We start from the raw sequence: 16,703 nt of genomic DNA, 5'->3' as shown, positions 1-16,703 counted from the left end.
CGCGGGAGTTTCTGATCTCAACTGGACCTTTTGCAGCTGGGCAGAAACACGGCACAGGCCCCACGAGGAAATCTTCAGGCAAGTCACCTTAGACAACCCGTCTGCACATTCCAGCAACTTGTCACAGAACTGCGGTACCAGGAGCCCGACGGTGATGGCCAAAAAGAGAGTAAGCACACACCTATAGCTCTCCATCATTTTCACAATTATTTCTTATTAACTTTGCTCCATGAAATTACTTGAGTTTTAACAGCAGGTGACAATTTCAAGATGCGCCTCGCTCTTCAGCTCTGGGCTCTTTATTGGGAGGCACACAGTGAGAGAGAAGTGGTGTTCATTTTTTATATCAACAATCCCTCCCACTGCAAAAATTAAAATATCTCCTTACACTTACCCACATAGCAACAGTCATTGCACCATTTAGCTATATTGCAACAGTCACTGCAGTACAAAAAGCAATTCATTGTGTGAAGCATTTGTGAGATTTTTCAATGTAATAAGGTGCTACATTAACACAAGTTTTATTGCTACTTTTTTAAAGGAATGTTCCACAATAATAAAACTGTCGCCAGTGGTGAAATGTTAGGAGTAAAATTAATAGTGAGTCAGATCACATGAGTAAATCTACCCTACACTTCCTGTGGGGAGCCACACTTGGGAGTGCGTGTCAGAGATTTAGTGCTATAGTGTTGTAGCCCTGACTCTGACCTCTGCTCCTTTCAAACATGGCTCTCCACTGGGAGTGTGGTATTGATGAATTTACTCTGTGGAGCTATGCTTATTTTCAAAAGTGAGGTAACATTAAAATAGGTGACATTTTTAGACAAAAATCTACAGTCGAGAGGGCACATTACCTAATCAAGGTATATGAAGTATTATATGGTACAGATAAGGTGAATGTAGAATATTACTTCAAGGTCAGTCAGACCAGGAGGACACGAGGACACATGTTTACATTAGTTGAAACTAAATTTTAAAAAGGTTTTGGAAAAAAATATTACCCAAAGGTTGTGATAAATATTCCAAATAATCTACCAAGTAAATTAGCACTCAAATTTAAAGGAGAGTTTGAAACTCAGTTGGATGCTAGAATGGGTGAGTTTCATTGTAGGGCCAAGCTTGACTCAAATCTCAAATGGGCCGAATGGCCTCCTTCTGTGCTGTTTCATTCTGTGATTCTTTGATTTTGATTAAAGAGCAGTCTTTATGAAAAAAAGTGGACACTTGGAAGCAATTTGTGCCAAAACAAATCTTTTGCATTGTTAAAATCTGATTCTGTCCTTTGTATGTGATGTCCTGCTGCCTATGAACCTGCAGAAAGTGTGTGTTATGTGTAGACATAATCGAGCTTGGAAACAATTTCCTCTGTGCGAGTACAGCCTGCCGACACTCTCTACCTAGTCTCCCAAACGGAAAATGGGGTGCGGTAGTCTGGTGGTTATGTTACTGGACTAGTAAACCAGCAGGCCTGGACTAATAATCGAGAGAATGTGAGTTCAAATTCCACCATGGCAGTTTGAGAATTTGAATTCAGTTTAAAGAATCTGGAAATAAAAAAATGGTATCAGTAAAAGTGACCACAATAGGTGTTGGATTGTTGTAAAAACCCAACCGATTCACTAATGCCCTTTAGGGACGTAAACCTGCTATCCTTACCCAGTCTGGCCTATATGTGACTCCAGTCCACACCTACGTGAGTGACTCTTAACCACCCTCTGAAGTGGCCCAATAAGGTAACTACAGATTGTATGTCCTCTTGTCCTCCTACATTACAATAGTAACTACATTTCAATAGTACTCAATTGGCTGTCAAGCGCTTTGGGAGGTCCTGAGGTCATGTAAAGGCGCTGTATAAATGCAAGTTCTTTCTTTCTTTACGGAGGGGCAATAAATACTGGCCTTGCCAGCAATGCCCACATCCCAAGAATGAATAAAATAAAGGAAAATGCCCATTTGGGCAAAGTCTGTGCCCGTGGAATAAAAAACAGTACCTTAAAGAGAAAGTATAATATTAGTAACAGATTGCAAACCCATTTAAAGGAATGGAGTTTTTAAAAACTTGTTTTAATTTTTATTTTATTTAGAATTCATATTGCAAAAATAAATTACATTTGAAATATTCACAATGGAAACTAGTGATGGAGGAAGGCTTTATAAACACGTGTGTCCCCTTTAAAAGCCTTTCTGCGGCACGCGATTGGCGGCTGGCTGACTGTGACCCTTGGCCTTTGACCGGCTGGCTGGGGTCGGGCGGTGTGCATGGTAACGGCATGGAGCGGGGCCCCGAGCTCAAAATCAACCAGCGGTTCGCCGGCAAGTACGAGAGGTACCGGCAGAAGGAGGAGCTGCAGCGGCGTGAGTAACACACCGGCGCCTTTTTAAGGGACGAGCCGCGGAGGGAGGGAATGGTTTGGTTGTTGGCTCTGTGGCAGCACGAAGCCTGGTGGAGTAGGCCTCAGTCAGCCCTCAGACTCAAACTCCTACAGAAAATCTCATCTCACCTGATTCAATTAAATCACTGAAGATGGTCAAAATCTGACTTGAAAAACATTGTGAATATTTATATAAAGATAAAAAATATCTTTATATATATATATATATATATAGTGTGTATAATCCATATCTATATCTATATCCATATCTATGTATATATCTATATATATTTTTTATTCGTTCATGGGATGTGGGCGTCGCTGGCGAGGCCAGCATTTATTGCCCATCCCTAATTGCCCTTGAGAAGGTGGTGATGAGCCGCCTTCTTGAACCGCTGCAGTCCGTGTGGTGAAGGTTCTCCCACAGTGCTGTTAGGAAGGGAGTTCCAGGAGTTTGACCCAGCGACGATGAAGGAACGGCGATACATTTCCAAGTCGGGATGGTGTGTGACTTGGAGGGGAACGTGCAGGTGGTGTTGTTCCCATGTGCCTGCTGCTCTTGTCCTGCTAGGTGGTAGAGGTCGCGGGTTTGGGAGGTGCTGTCGAAGAAGCCTTGGCGAGTTGCTGCAGTGCATCTATCTATCTATATCCACATATATATATATATATATATATATCCACACCAATATATGGTACCTATCTTTATGATAGAGATAGGTAATAAAATAAATTTTTTATATATACACGTGTGTGTATGTATGTATATCATGTGTGCCATTATATATGTATGTCACATGTATATATAGTTTTACATATGCTAATATATGGTCCATGTGTTTATATGTATATTGTATGTGATAGGTAACAAAATAAATATATATTATGTTTAGGTTTGTATCTTTGCGATCAAGGTAATGCTCAGGGTGAAGGAGGGATGAATCGGCAGGTTGAAAGGAAGAGAACGTTTTGTTTATGTTTTCAGAATTGTAGTTTTGGTCATTTATAAAGGAAACCCCTCAGATCTTTCCATTTGATTCTCAGTGAAGGATCGCTATGGCGATAGGGCAGATGAAGAAGAAAGTTCTAGCTCTGAATCTGATGATGAGAGTGAAGTGGTAAGTATGCCAAACTTGTTTTTGCTTCACCAGCCCAACAAAAAAATAAATCTATAAGGGATATAAAAGAGAAAATGGCAGAAATGTTCAGCAGCATTTGAGAGAGGGAGGTTGGTAATGTTTCACAGGGGAGCCTGAGTCAGAACTGCCGCCTCCTGAAACTTTCCAGCATTTCCTTTTGTTTTGGATTTCTCGCATTTCTGGTTTTCCCTCTATCTTTAAAGGTGGAAGGGTCTTGATTACTTACAGTTTCGGGGGGCGGGGAGGCTGCCTGAATGTAACACAGAAACCAGTTTTCCTTTGCCACCAAGAAGAATCATGCTTCCTATGGAAAAGATGCACTTTCTGATTGCACAACCTTCTATTTATTATTCTCCTGCAGTGAGATGCTGCAGAATAGCAGGTGTTAAGAAAGAAGTCGCATTTATATTCTCAGAACGTCCCAAAAAGCTTCACAAACTTCAAAGGGCACTGTTGCTAATAGGGTGAATGTGGCAGCCAATTTGCAAACGGCAAGGTCCTGCAAACAGCAATGATCTAAATGACTAGCTAATCTAATTTTGGTGGTGGTTGAGGGACGAATGTTGGCCAGGGAATGGGAAAGTGCAGTCCGTCTGGCCAGTCCCCAAAATTAATCCCTCTCAATTGCCCGAACCCTTAAATGTCTGTCCAATTCTACCCTAAGTTTTCCACAGTGTCTGCCTCCCTGGCCAGGGGGAGAACTGCCTGCTCTTTTTTAAATAGTACCATGGAATTTTTTAATATCCGCCTGAGCAGGCAAACAAGACTTTGGTTTAATGTCTCCTCAATCAGTGTAGCGCTCCCTCAGTGTTACACTGAAGTGTCAGCCTGGTTTATATCCTCAAAAATTGGTGTAGTTTGTGAACCCATGAGCTGTCTCAGGCTTGAGCAATTGCAACTGAGCCAAGCTGGCACTGGCTTGTAATTTGGGTACGAGTGACCATTGAAGGACACCAGAACTGTAAAAAATATTCGCAAGTTCAGTTGGTGATGGAACAGTTGGTAGCTTTGGCATTTATATCCACAAAAGCATATTTAGTAAATGTCTAACCTCTCTGCTATCAGGCTGGCCAAATCTTAATATTTATTTTGGCATCAAAAATGATCAAGTTGGTCAGTCATCATAGCCAAGCTGGCTATAGGTACCATGAAACCTCACCAATATACTTCATACCCTGCCATGGCTGCTCCTGCAGCTTGTGTGCCAACAGCCAGTCTTCTATTCAGTTCATCCCACAGGGTCTTTTCCCAGAGAGGACTCACCTTGTCACCTAAAAGTGACCACGAATTAGCTAAGATTGGGAAAGTAATTCCTCCTTAACTGAGATTGGAAGATTGTTGTTTTTCCTCCCAATAAAATAACCCATTAACAAAATAGTTCTCAGAAATTTCAAGTTTCAAAGCTGCGTTGTCTTAGCAGCAAGGATTTTTCTTCACCCCTGCGAGGTGGCTCCTGGTTTTGGACTCCAGGTCAAATCGAACATGTTTGGCCACTGATTTTTTTTCCATAAGTCAATGATGCTCAGCTCCCTTCATATTTCTTTCAAAGGAAACTGACCCCATATTGGACATAGGCTTCTACAGGACGTTATCTTTGCTGAAGAAGAAGGATCCCAAAATCTACCAAAAAGATGCACAGTTTTACACTGTGGAAGGTGGGTGTTGTTGAGGCTTCACTGTCAGGTAGTACCTACATGGTTATTTTATTACTGGTGAGCAACTTCGAGTGCTGTGATATTTTCCCCCACAGTGAATATCAGGTCATTTAACAGTGTCCCAGTTTTCTCTCCCCTGTCTGCCACATCCTCTGTTGGAGGAGTTTCAACCATTCTACGGCACAGCTCTTTAACATACTACTGCACCATCACCCCTGTGGTCACTGATCTACGTAGGCATCCGCTCCACCTATGCATCAATTTTAAAATTCTCATCCCCGCTTTCAAATCCCTCCGTGGCCTTGCCCCTCCCTATCACTGTAGCCTCCTCCAGACGTGCAATCCTTCAAGATCCTCCAACTCTGGCCTCTTGTGCATCCCCCAGTCCCTTCGCCCCACCATTGGCGGCCGTGCTTTCAGCCATCTAAGCCCTGAGCTTCGCAGTTCCCTCCCTAAACCTCTCCGCTCCCACCCACCCCCATCTCTCTCTCCTTCTTTAAGACCCTCCTTAAAACTTACCTCTTTGACCAAGGTTTTAGTCACCCATCCTAATATCTCCTTCTGTGGCTTGGTGTCAAAATCTTTGTCAAGTTATGCTCCTGTGAAGCGCCTGGGGCTATTTTCCGATGTTAAAGTCGCTATATAATGCACATTGTTGTTGTTTATGGTATTTCACCCTGTGTTGTGGACAAAAAAAGAACTTGCATTTATATAGTGCCTATCACAATCTTAGGATGTCCCAAAGTGCATCACAGCCGATTAATTACTTTTGACGTACAGTCACTGTTATGTATGCAAATACCAAATTGCGCACAGCAAGGTCCCACAAACAGTAATGAGGTAGATGACCAGATAATCTTTTTTTGGTGGTGTTAGCTGAGGGATGAATATTGGCTAGGACACTGAAAGAACTCCCCTGTTCTTCGGCGAATAATTCCATGGAATCTTCTACGTAAATCAGAGACGGGACCTTGTTTAACGTCTCATCCGAAAGACTACACCGTTGCCAATTAAGCACTTCCTCAGTACCACACAGAAGTGTCAGCCCAGATTATGTGCTCAAGTCCTGGAGTGGGGCTTGAACTCACGACTGTCTAACTCTGGAGAGAGTGCTACCACTGAGCCAAGGCTGACACTTTTTGTGGAACCAATGCAAGCAATGGTTATGCAGCCATGTAAGTAAGCACCAAACTGTGAATCACTAAATGCTTCCACTGCAACTGCATTTGAGCAAGAACCAAAAAATATTTGGTTGAGTGGTCGGTGCACCTGGCTATATTTATCCAAGAACAGAAAATGCCAGAAGTACGCAACAAGTCCGTCCCACATTTAAAAGTGAGTGGCATGTAATGCTTTGAATGATGCCAGAGCCTTTGTTGTGGTGAAGGTCTCCACCCAAAATATTAACCTGTCTTTCTCTTTTCATACACTTGACATGCCAGCTGCACATTTCAAACATTTTTTTTTACTTCAGATTTCCTTTTTTTTTGATGATTATTTTACATGAATTGGCCGGGGAGGGGGAGAGAAAGGTGGGATAGTGATGCAGCTGCTGAAAGGGACCCGACAGTAACTTCCCAAACCATCTATTAGCAGAGTCCAGCAAAGAAGGTGATGAGGACAACACTAAAAACAAAAAGAAAAAAGAAAAACCAATGTTCCTGAAGGATTATGAAAGGAAGGTTATTCTTGAGAAGGAGGGGTAAGTTATAATTGGTGAACATATCAAGGAATGTAGGAATGTTTTCTGTACTAAAATGCATTTTTGTCTATCTACCATCTTGTTTGTTTTAACTTCATTCACAGCTATGGCTGATGCTTGAAGCCTCTTTTGATGGGAATCCCTCTTTTGCCTGTTCTCCATAATTAATTTTTAAAAAATCACGTTTCAAAGTCATGCGTTGCCGTGATTTCATTCGAGTATTGTCCTTTACGGGGAAGAAACAGGTGGTTCTCCCGTTTTTGTGTTAGAAGAGGAATTTCACCCGCTTTGCATCGTCCTTTGCCACTCTGCTTGTTGGGGTACTCTATCCTGGGATGAAGTGTCCTACTTGGGGGATGAGTCAAAAGTTCAACTGACCCAAGACTTCATTTAGTACTCGCTACTTCAGTTAACAAAATGTCTGAATGGACACTGATTTTCGTCGTCATGTTTCTGCACGATTTGGGTGACCAGAGCATTCCTTTTCTTCTCTAAATATACTTATTTTTATTACAAAGGAAATATGAAGATGAAGAGAGTGATGAGGAGGAATCAAGAGTTAAAATTGAGGTAGGAGAGCTGCAAGTTATTTTATTTCTTGTCTTTGTGTGGGTCGCAATACTTTTCTTAGCGTCCTGTGTTATGGGGGGGACAGGGGATTGTAGTGCTTCTTAAATTGTTTCTTGTGTGCTGTGAGCTGTTTTGTGAGCCTGCTGCACCTTTTTTGTTTGCTTTTCTCCCTCTGATGCAGTGTGTCCATTAGGGAGGGAGGGGAGAGGGACAAATTGACAGTCCAGTCCAAACCTGGAATTCTGGTTACCAGTTCGACATTATCAGTGATTTCAAAAAATTCGGTAACGTTAAGAGTACAAATGAGTTGACTACGTGAGATTATTATCTCGGAGCAAGGATCTGTGCTGAGTGTGTGGAACTGTTTGACGTGCCATCGGCTCATCGCAGCTGATTGCCTGTCGCAAAGTCTGGTTGCTAGAGGTGGGTTTGGAAAGTGGTTGGAAAAAAGGGTTGATTTCTCTTGCCCATTTTTACAATTCTCTCCCCTCCTTTTCCAGAGTCACTGACTCAACAGCTTGCCTTTATATAGCACCTTTAACGTAGTAAAATGCCTGCTGGGATGCGGTTGCAAGGGCGCCGTCAGCACTCGTGCATCCCAGCCCAGGAAACTACTCTTCAGGTGTGCGTCTAAGCAGAGAGCGTCTCGGACCGAGCTCAATCCTGCCGTCCACGCACATGCACCTTCCAGCAAGAATGGCTGGACAGCAGTCAGGAGAAGGGTCTCTGACTGATGTATTTTTTTGCTACATAGCGAAAGTCACTTGAAGCCTTCCTACTGTTGCCCCGTTGTGATCAGCTAATTCAGCACAGACTAGTGTCCAAGCCTGTGAACGTTCAGTCTCCTATGGCATAGTTTTGCACGGAGTGGTATTTTTACCCACTAAGCCATCATGGGAGCTCGTCTGTGTTATAAAACAAGTTTTAGTATTTTAAAGCAAGAGTACTTCCACTGAACATTCCAGTAATGTTTTCCTCAAAGCTTTCAATGTTGCAGTGATCCCAAGAAAGCTATATAGACCTGTAGACCATTGTTCTAATGGTGCCTGTTTGCAAATAGGAAGGTTACTTTCCTTTGCTTTCATGATGGTGACAGATATTTTTGGATCTTGATTTCAGAGAGCAACATCCCCTAGTTATATGGAAGAACAGAAACAACTGAGAGAAAAGTGAGTATGTAGGAGATTAGTCCTTGGGATAAACATTGCTTGAATATACCATAGAATTTACCTAGTTCATTAATCTGATTGCTGTTTTCAGTCCAAAAACCTTCCTTTTATCTCTGTTGTTTGCTTTCCGCCCTCCCACCATCTTTGTGTCCATGTGGCTATAGTCCCCTTAATTCCACGTGCCATTGTCTTTGCCATATGTCTCTTACGTGATACCTTATTGGATACTTTTTAAAAAAAAAAAAAATCCATATAAACCATATCCACCTCATTTTCTTTATCTGTCCTCTGTGGTATTTCTTCAATGTACTCTATAAGCTTGGTTAAAACCTTTAGAAATCTGCGTTGACTGGCCGTGATTAACTCATGTTTCTCCAAGTGCTTAGTAATTTCATCCTATGTTATAGACACGAGGCGGTTAACCGGCAATGAAGTAAGACTAACTTCCCCATAATTTCTTGGCTTATCCCATCTCTTTTTTTTGAAGAAGGAAGTAACATTTGCCACTCCTCTGGCATGAATTTTGGAAAATTAAAGTCTGAGCCTGCACTGTTCCTTTCCTAGCTGGGTTGCAAACTTTTTGTTTTTCTAAACAAAGCTTTAAGCACGAGAGTTGTGCAGCATGATACACTACAAATTATACAAATCTATCGGCAGTTTTTAAATGAATGCTAAAAAAGATTCCTGACCTCATGAGACCTTTTTATGGCTTTTTGTTTTCTTTAATTGTGTTCAGCGTGGTGATATGGAGGGGAACTGCGTCTTGCACACTGTGTCAAGGTGAAGTACAGCAGGTTGGAGAGATGCAATGCTGATATCCTGTACTGGGTAAAGTGCCCTTTACACTGCTCGGCCTCATCACTGTCATGTCTCCACTTTCCACACCAGTCCTCCTTGTGCTCTTGCCAAGTTAGAGTACCGATTTAGATAGAGTTATAGGCGCACGTGTGATGTGAAATTGAGCTCAGAGGTTGAGATGAGGCCTCGTATCACCTAGTAGGGCCCTTTCAGCTGGCAGAGACAGGAGACTTCCATCTCCTCGGTCTGAGCAGGATTCAGTCCAAGATCAAAGGGAAGTGACTGTTTGCTAACCCATTATGTCTTGAAATTGAATGTTATAATGTTTGTTGCTTTGTTTTTTGTATTGATTGTTGGGCTGTATTTTCTGTAGTCTTCGTAAGTTTGTTGAAGACAGTGACGAGGACAGCGAGAGTGGGAATGAAGGCGGCTTTGGTTTTCTGAAACCGCGGGTGAAATCCAAAGAGGAGAAGGTACTTTTTTTTTTCTCCAATGCTGGTTTCTATGCATCATCCTCTGTACAGGAAGCTGAAAAGTCTGGGGCAGTGCATGTCACCACCCCCATTATTAGCACAAGTGTTTTTTTTTGTGGCAAGCAATTTATTTTATTGCTCAGTTCCACATTTTTAATGTTTCCTTAACTCTTTACACAAAATTGCTGTACTTCCACAGCAAACTGTGTTACATGCAGTGTGTAGAAATTTGTGGGGTTTGTCACATTATGTCCCAGCACTTGCCCTACATATTGCCAATATAACATTGCAAATAGGGGAGACCAATGAAATGAGGAGAAAACAGACAATCCTTTCTGTTCCTTCATAAAATAATACCTCAACTTTCATTATCCTGATAGTGTGAGTTTTGGGGTCAGTGCTGACGTTGGTGACTTGGTAACTGTGGCTCTTTTCTCTGCACCGCTATTTAAAATCGGGAGGTCCCAATTTAAAATTGATGAGGTTTGACTGCGTTTTCAGTTGAAACTGACAAGGAGCCAGGTTAGAAACTTTTCAAGGGAGAAAATGAACATTCTGTTACTTTAGGGCCCAATCTGAGCAGGAGCTATCGCTTCAGAACTGCCAAGTGACTGGTGCCCTGGCTCCCTTTTTAATTTCCTGCTCCGCACATTTTCATTTCCTCCTCGTGGTAGTGCAGTGGATTTGGTTGTGCACAGTGTCTAATTTAAGATTTAATCAATAATAACGATTGATCATACAATCTTTCAAAGGAAAAAGAGGATGAGTCCTACATCAACTGGCTGAAAGGGCAAAAGGATTTACAAGAGAAGGAGGAGCTGCAAGACATAGTGAGTATTTTCTATTAACTTGGCATGAGATCTGTGCATGTGTATCTGTGTATGTATGTATAATTTACCTTATTTATATTACATGTTATAATAAAAAAGGCATGTCAGAGTGCACAAATGTCACGATCTCGGTGTCACTCTTTGTTATAGATGCAAATTATTTTTAAAACTCAGGGTGCTTCTGACCTGTACTTCTAACCATCAGCCTCAAACTGACCAGCTCATTTCCACCTGCAAACTTCCCCAAACAAATCTGAATGATGTGAGCCACTGTTTACTTAACAATTAGACTTTGTGGCTTTATCAGAGCATAGATCCACCTTAGCAGAGTAATACATTATGTATTACATGGTATAACACTGTCCTTATAAGTGTATCATTGAGCTTGCCATGAACAATTCCATAGGAGGGGTGCTTGTGTATATCTAGTCCCTGATGGCTCAATGAATAATCGCATTACCTGGTGTGGTACTTAACCACACAAGAAGTTTCAAATTTATTAACTTGTTAGCTGATCCCAGCTGGGGCAGTATTGGGGTCGCTACAAACAGCCAGGGTTCCAGCTCCTGATCAATATCCAGTGACCCCCTTCTAGAAAGTGGGCATGTGTGGACATCTGGTGAAGGCAGAGTCTGACTAGACTTGCACATAAAGAATGGCCACAGTGACAGGAGGGCTGCCAGCGTCTAATAGAACTAACTCAGCAAGTCAGTGGTTTAGGATAAATGGGGGGGAGGGGGGAGAAGTAATGTGCCAATAAATAAATGCCCTGCTGTTGTAACTTCTTACAGTTTAACACAGCAGTACAGTAACTTAATTTATAGAATCTTGTGCACAGCTGCTCATATCCCAGAGATGTTTATAATTATCCTGAGCAAAGCATAATAATAAAGCCGAAATAATATCCATGATTAGATCTGTAATTTCCTGTGCTCTGTGAATGCTTTGATGCATTGGGGTTTCTGTCCTGTGAGGGCTTTCCATTGTTAACTGCGCAATTGTTAACTCCACCTGGTTTCGCAACTCAGTTGTGCTTTAACGATTGGTTGAATTGGCTCTATAAAAACAATGGATCTCTTGATGTCAGCAAGTGCCATTGACTCCGCACAGCTAAACGTATTACCAGACTAAGCAAGGTTTCATCAACACTCAGGCCAAATCTTAATCCTCAAATAACCCCACCAATTAGCATTTTGCCTGGAAACTGACTGCCCTGTAATTCCATTGGTAAATATCTTCTTTTAAAAATGAACCATCTGCATTTGAACTCTTTAAACAAATAACCTTTGAAGGGTAGTTTTTTTTTTAGTTAGTGTCGAAGCAGCTACTTTAATTCTTTAAATCAGGAGCATCCAGACTGCAGCCCGTGGGATACGTGAAGCCTTCCAGTGAAAGGCCTACCCCTGTATATACCAGTATCGAACGTCATTGACTTTTCAGGTTATGCAAAGTAGCTTTCTCCCCTCATGCTTCTGTGAAGCACCTCGGGACGTGTAGCTGCATTAAAGGTGCTTTATAAATGCTGTTGTTAATCTGCACATAGTAAATTTCATCAATGGCTTTTATGATTTATTACCTGATTTTAGTTTAACGTGAAGCTTATTTTACAAAAACTGCTCCTTGACAAAAAATGAGTGCCTTGTAAAATGGCCTGCCTAAAATATAAAGCCGCCTACCTCTGGGGAATTGCTCTGTTTTCTGTTTGGCACTGAATGGCATAGATAAAGACCATACTCTGCCATTAGTTAGACCCCCTCAGAAACCAGCACTTTTGTGCTCCTGGAACTTTTCATTGCTCTGGCAGCGTGTCACGGTACGCAAGGTATGTGTGCAGAATCACAGGATTTATCCCAGATGTTGTGCCAAATTGCGTACCACAGACTTGATTTCCTTTGCCTTTGATTTCTCTTCCCTTTACTTACAGCATTACTTAACTCAACCGCGCTCTGGTCGGAATGGAGTCCAGGCATTCCCTGTGAGAAGAGGAGAGTCACACTGGCCACTCTCTCATGCCAGCTAGTAACCTGTTCAGAGAGTGGGTCACCTCCCCCTCTGCCATGGATGTTGAGAAAATATATTTAAAAAGGAGCCTTCTCCTCAAAATCGGTTTTCGTTGATGGCACAAGTTTATTTAAACAAAAAGAAAATGCATTGGAAACATAGTGCCTTGAAATGTAATCCAGCCTAATTCTAGGTACTGCTTGATTATTTAAGATTGTTAGTTATACTGTCACTGGATGACAAGACTGCTGCATGCAGATTTGGTAGCCTCTAGTACGAATGCCAGGGCGACTATGACTGATGTCCCCCTCCCTCTAAGGGAAGTGCCTCCTCCCTCTAAGAGAAGTGCCTTGCTTGTACTGCTCTCACTTTCCCAAGGCAGCACAGTGGAAATTGGGAACACAGAATGTGGACATTTGAAGTCTATCTCCAAGCTGTTCCAGAATGCTGCACAGCTTGCCAAACCTACAATTATTCCAAATATTTCCTTTTTTGATTCTTAATTTGTTGTGTTACAGAAATATCTGAGGGATTACTGGAATGATCCTCAGTTGGATGATGGGGAGAAGTATCTGAAGGACTATATTCTCAATAAAAGATACCTTGAGGGGGAGAAGGAGGAGGAGAGGTAAGATCATTTATAAGCATCAAAGTTTTCAGTGTTCAAATGCTTTTATGTTTCCATTATTTTGTTTGACATTTTTGTAATCTGAAAATAAAAAGGTTCATCCTTTCGATGCCTTAAACCCTTCGGGGTAAAATTGTCGTGTGGTATTAGCGTGCGATTGTGTTGTATGAAACTCATGTTCCAACTGAGGTGTTTATCTGAGATGGTTTAATGGCATTGAGCACTATTATTTACCAGTGTATGTTGTATAATATTTGTACGGTAAAAGCTCAGGAAGGTTTATTAGGAGGCAGCTTCGACCAAAAATGGCCGTGAGTGTACTTGTGCCTGGTGGCACAGTGCCATGGGATGGAAGGGTCTAGATAGAGTAGATAGAGCAAAACTGTTCCCATTGGCGGAAGGGTCAAGAACCAGAGGACGTAGATTTAAGGTGATTGGCAAAAGAACCAGAGGTGACATGAGGAAAAACCTTTTTACACAGCGAGTGGTTAGGATCTGGAATGCACTGCCCGAGGGGATGGTGGAGGCAGATTCAAACATGGCCTTCAAAAGGGAACTGGATAAGTACTTGAAAGGAAAAAGTTGGCAGGGCTACGGGGAAAGGGCGGGGGAGTGGGACTAGCTGGATTGCTCTTGCATAGAGCCAGTGCGGACTCGATGGGCCGAAAGGCCTCCTTCCGTGCTGTAACCGTTCATTGATTTTGTGGAAGGATGCAGATTGCTCTGGGGGCCGGGCACTTCAGATGAACTGGCTTTGTGGTGGGCAAAATGGGAGCAGTACAGACCGGGGGCTTCCCGCAAAGGGAGAGGAGATCTGGGGCAGTCTCGCTGGCATGTCTTTAGCCCCTCCTACCACTCCATGCTTTGGTTGCTGACTATTCATGGTGTGAGTTAAGGGGGGGATAAAAAGTAGGGATGGTGAATTTAATTTAATTAAGATGGGCCATCGTCAGTATTAATGGGCATTTCTGCACTCTTAGAAAATGCAATAGGAGCCTGATAAATTATATATAGGAACTTATTCCAATTTCTGCTCCACCTCTCTTGAAGATGGTGGCTGAAGTGCTATTCCATGGGCGCTGGCTGCCCTCCAGTACCTCTCCCATTCATTTACATCTGAGTCTAGACAGTGAGTGTTGGCAGCTATTCGACTTTAGAGAACATCACAGCCAGCCTATTCCAGTCCACACCCCCCAGAAGTGGGGGGGGGGGTACTAAGTAACAATTAGGAACGGGAAACGTGCCTGATTTTCACTCCTTTTTGGGTGGGAGGGGTCCCTCCGAGGCTGTAGGCTCCCCCCCCACCCCCCCCCAGCCCCACCCCACTTTGTTACACAGCCAAAGCCCACATCAAGGTTCAAACTTTCCTGATCCGTGTGGGGCAACACCACCCAGACTGCATTTAACCCACGAGCCAGTGCAAGAAACTGTTTGCGTTTGGCCGAGGATTTTCATCAACTAAAAAAAAATGGCAAATCTTTGTACGATTAACCTGTCAAAATAATTTAATCAGCAGCTAAATCGAAACAAACTGGTAATATGCAGTACATGGAGGGAGCCAGACATAAGATGTGCTGCTGGCTATGGGTGGAAATTTGGCGAAGGTTAACCATAGCAATTTAAAAGAAAAAAAGACTTGCATTTACATAGCGCCTTTCACAACCTCAGGATGTCCCAAAGCACTTTACAGCTAGTGAAGTACTTTTGAAGTGTAGTCACTGTTGTAATGTAGGAAACGCAACAGCCAATTTGTGCACAGCAAGATTCCACAAACAGCAATGAGATAAATGACCAGATAATCTGTTTTTAGTGGTGTTGGTTGAGGGAAAAATATTGGCCAGGACACTGGGGAGAAGTAGTGTCATGGGATCTTTTCCAGCGTAGGTTTTCAAACTGGGCTCTGTGGAGCACTGAGGGGTCCGTGAGGAATTCTCCACTGTTATCTGCCTGGGGCCCGGTGTACCGTAATCTGCCTACACAGTGTCTCCAGAATTCTATGTTCTGTATCTGTTTGCTTACTATCGTTACTTCTGTTGCTGTTAATTTTTTAAAAACATTTTCTGCAGCAAAATGGCTGTTTTCCTTTTGGGTAGCTGGCATTGCTTTTTGGAAATCAAGATAAAGGATCCCCTGGATTGTCCCTATAATTGCAGGGGTTCCTGGGGGGGGGTATGTAGTTGCTTGCAAGGGGTCTCTGGGAGTGTGCCTATAATTATAGGGGGGGCCTCTGGGAGTGTGTCTATAATTATAGGGGGTCTCTGGGAGTGTGTCTATAATCATAGGGGGTCTCTGGAAGTGTGTATAATTATAGGGGGTCTCTGGGGGTGTGTCTATAATTATAGGGGGTCTCTGGGAGTGTGTCTATAATCATAGGGGGTCTCTGGGAGTGTGTCAATAATTATAGGGGGTCTCTGGGAGTGTGTCTATAATCATAGGGGGTCTCTGGAAGTGTGTCTATAATCATAGGGGGTCTCTGGGAGTGTGTCTATAATCATAGGGGGCCTCTGGGAGTGTGTCTATAATCATAGGGGGTCTCTGGGAGTGTGTCTATAATTATAGGGGGTCTCTGGGAGTGTGTCTATAATTATAGGGGGTCTCTGGGAGTGTGTCTATAATTATAGGGGGTCTCTGGGAGTGTGTCTATAATTATAGGGGGTCTCTGGGAGTGTGTCTATAATTATAGGGGGTCTCTGGGAGTGTGTCTATAATTATAGGGGGTCTCTGGGAGTGTGTCTATAATTATAGGGGGTCTCTGGGAGTGTGTCTATAATTATAGGGGGTCTCTGGGAGTGTGTCTATAATTATAGGGGGTCTCTGGGAGTGTGTCTATAATCATAGGGGGTCTCTGGAAGTGTGTCTATAATTATAGGGGGTCTCTGGGAGTGTGTCTATAATTATAGGGGGTCTCTGGGAGTGTGTCTATAATTATAGGGGGTCTCTGGGAGTGTGTCTATAATTATAGGGGGTCTCTGGGAGTGTGTCTATAATCATAGGGGGTCTCTGGAAGTGTGTCTATAATTATAGGGGGTCTCTGGGAGTGTGTCTATAATTATAGGGGGTCTCTGGGAGTGTGTCTATAATTATAGGGGGTCTCTGGGAGTGTGTCTATAATTATAGGGGGTCTCTGGGAGTGTGTCTATAATTATAGGGGGCCTCTGGGAGTGTGTCTATAATTATAGGGGGCCTCTGGGAGTGTGTCTATAATTATAGGGGGCCTCTGGGAGTGTGTCTATAATTATAGGGGGCCTCTGGGAGTGTGTCTATAATTATAGGGGGCCTCTGGGAGTGTGTCTATAATTATAGGGGGTCCCCCTCCACAGAAAACTTGAAACTTAGAGGTAAGAATCTCATGAAGAAATTACACTATAG

The 16,703-nt window shown here is 42.8% G+C and overlaps 1 protein-coding gene across 3 annotated transcripts in view; it reads left to right on the top strand.

Moving 5' to 3' along the window:
* Positions 1-2,224: 2,224 nt before the first annotated feature.
* Positions 2,225-16,703, top strand: part of kri1 (KRI1 homolog) — a 28,540-nt gene continuing 14,061 nt past the window's right edge. The window contains exons 1-9 of one of the 3 annotated variants that reach the window (XM_067973046.1): positions 2,225-2,355; positions 3,414-3,487; positions 5,058-5,163; positions 6,760-6,865; positions 7,384-7,435; positions 8,555-8,604; positions 9,776-9,875; positions 10,628-10,705; positions 13,225-13,334. In XM_067973046.1, coding sequence (XP_067829147.1) covers positions 2,271-2,355; positions 3,414-3,487; positions 5,058-5,163; positions 6,760-6,865; positions 7,384-7,435; positions 8,555-8,604; positions 9,776-9,875; positions 10,628-10,705; positions 13,225-13,334 — 761 coding nt within the window. In that variant the 5' untranslated portion in view covers positions 2,225-2,270. Of the gene's footprint in view, positions 2,356-3,413; positions 3,488-5,057; positions 5,164-6,756; positions 6,866-7,383; positions 7,436-8,554; positions 8,605-9,775; positions 9,876-10,627; positions 10,706-13,224; positions 13,335-16,703 lie in introns of all 3 variants that reach the window. The other 2 variants (XM_067973045.1, XM_067973047.1) reach the window with 2 other exon arrangements.

Source organism: Heptranchias perlo, chromosome 37, assembly GCF_035084215.1.
Source record: "Heptranchias perlo isolate sHepPer1 chromosome 37, sHepPer1.hap1, whole genome shotgun sequence".
Taxonomy (NCBI): domain Eukaryota; kingdom Metazoa; phylum Chordata; class Chondrichthyes; order Hexanchiformes; family Hexanchidae; genus Heptranchias; species Heptranchias perlo.
Note: the sequence above shows the minus strand (reverse complement) of the source record. Positions and strands in the feature narration are given on the sequence as shown.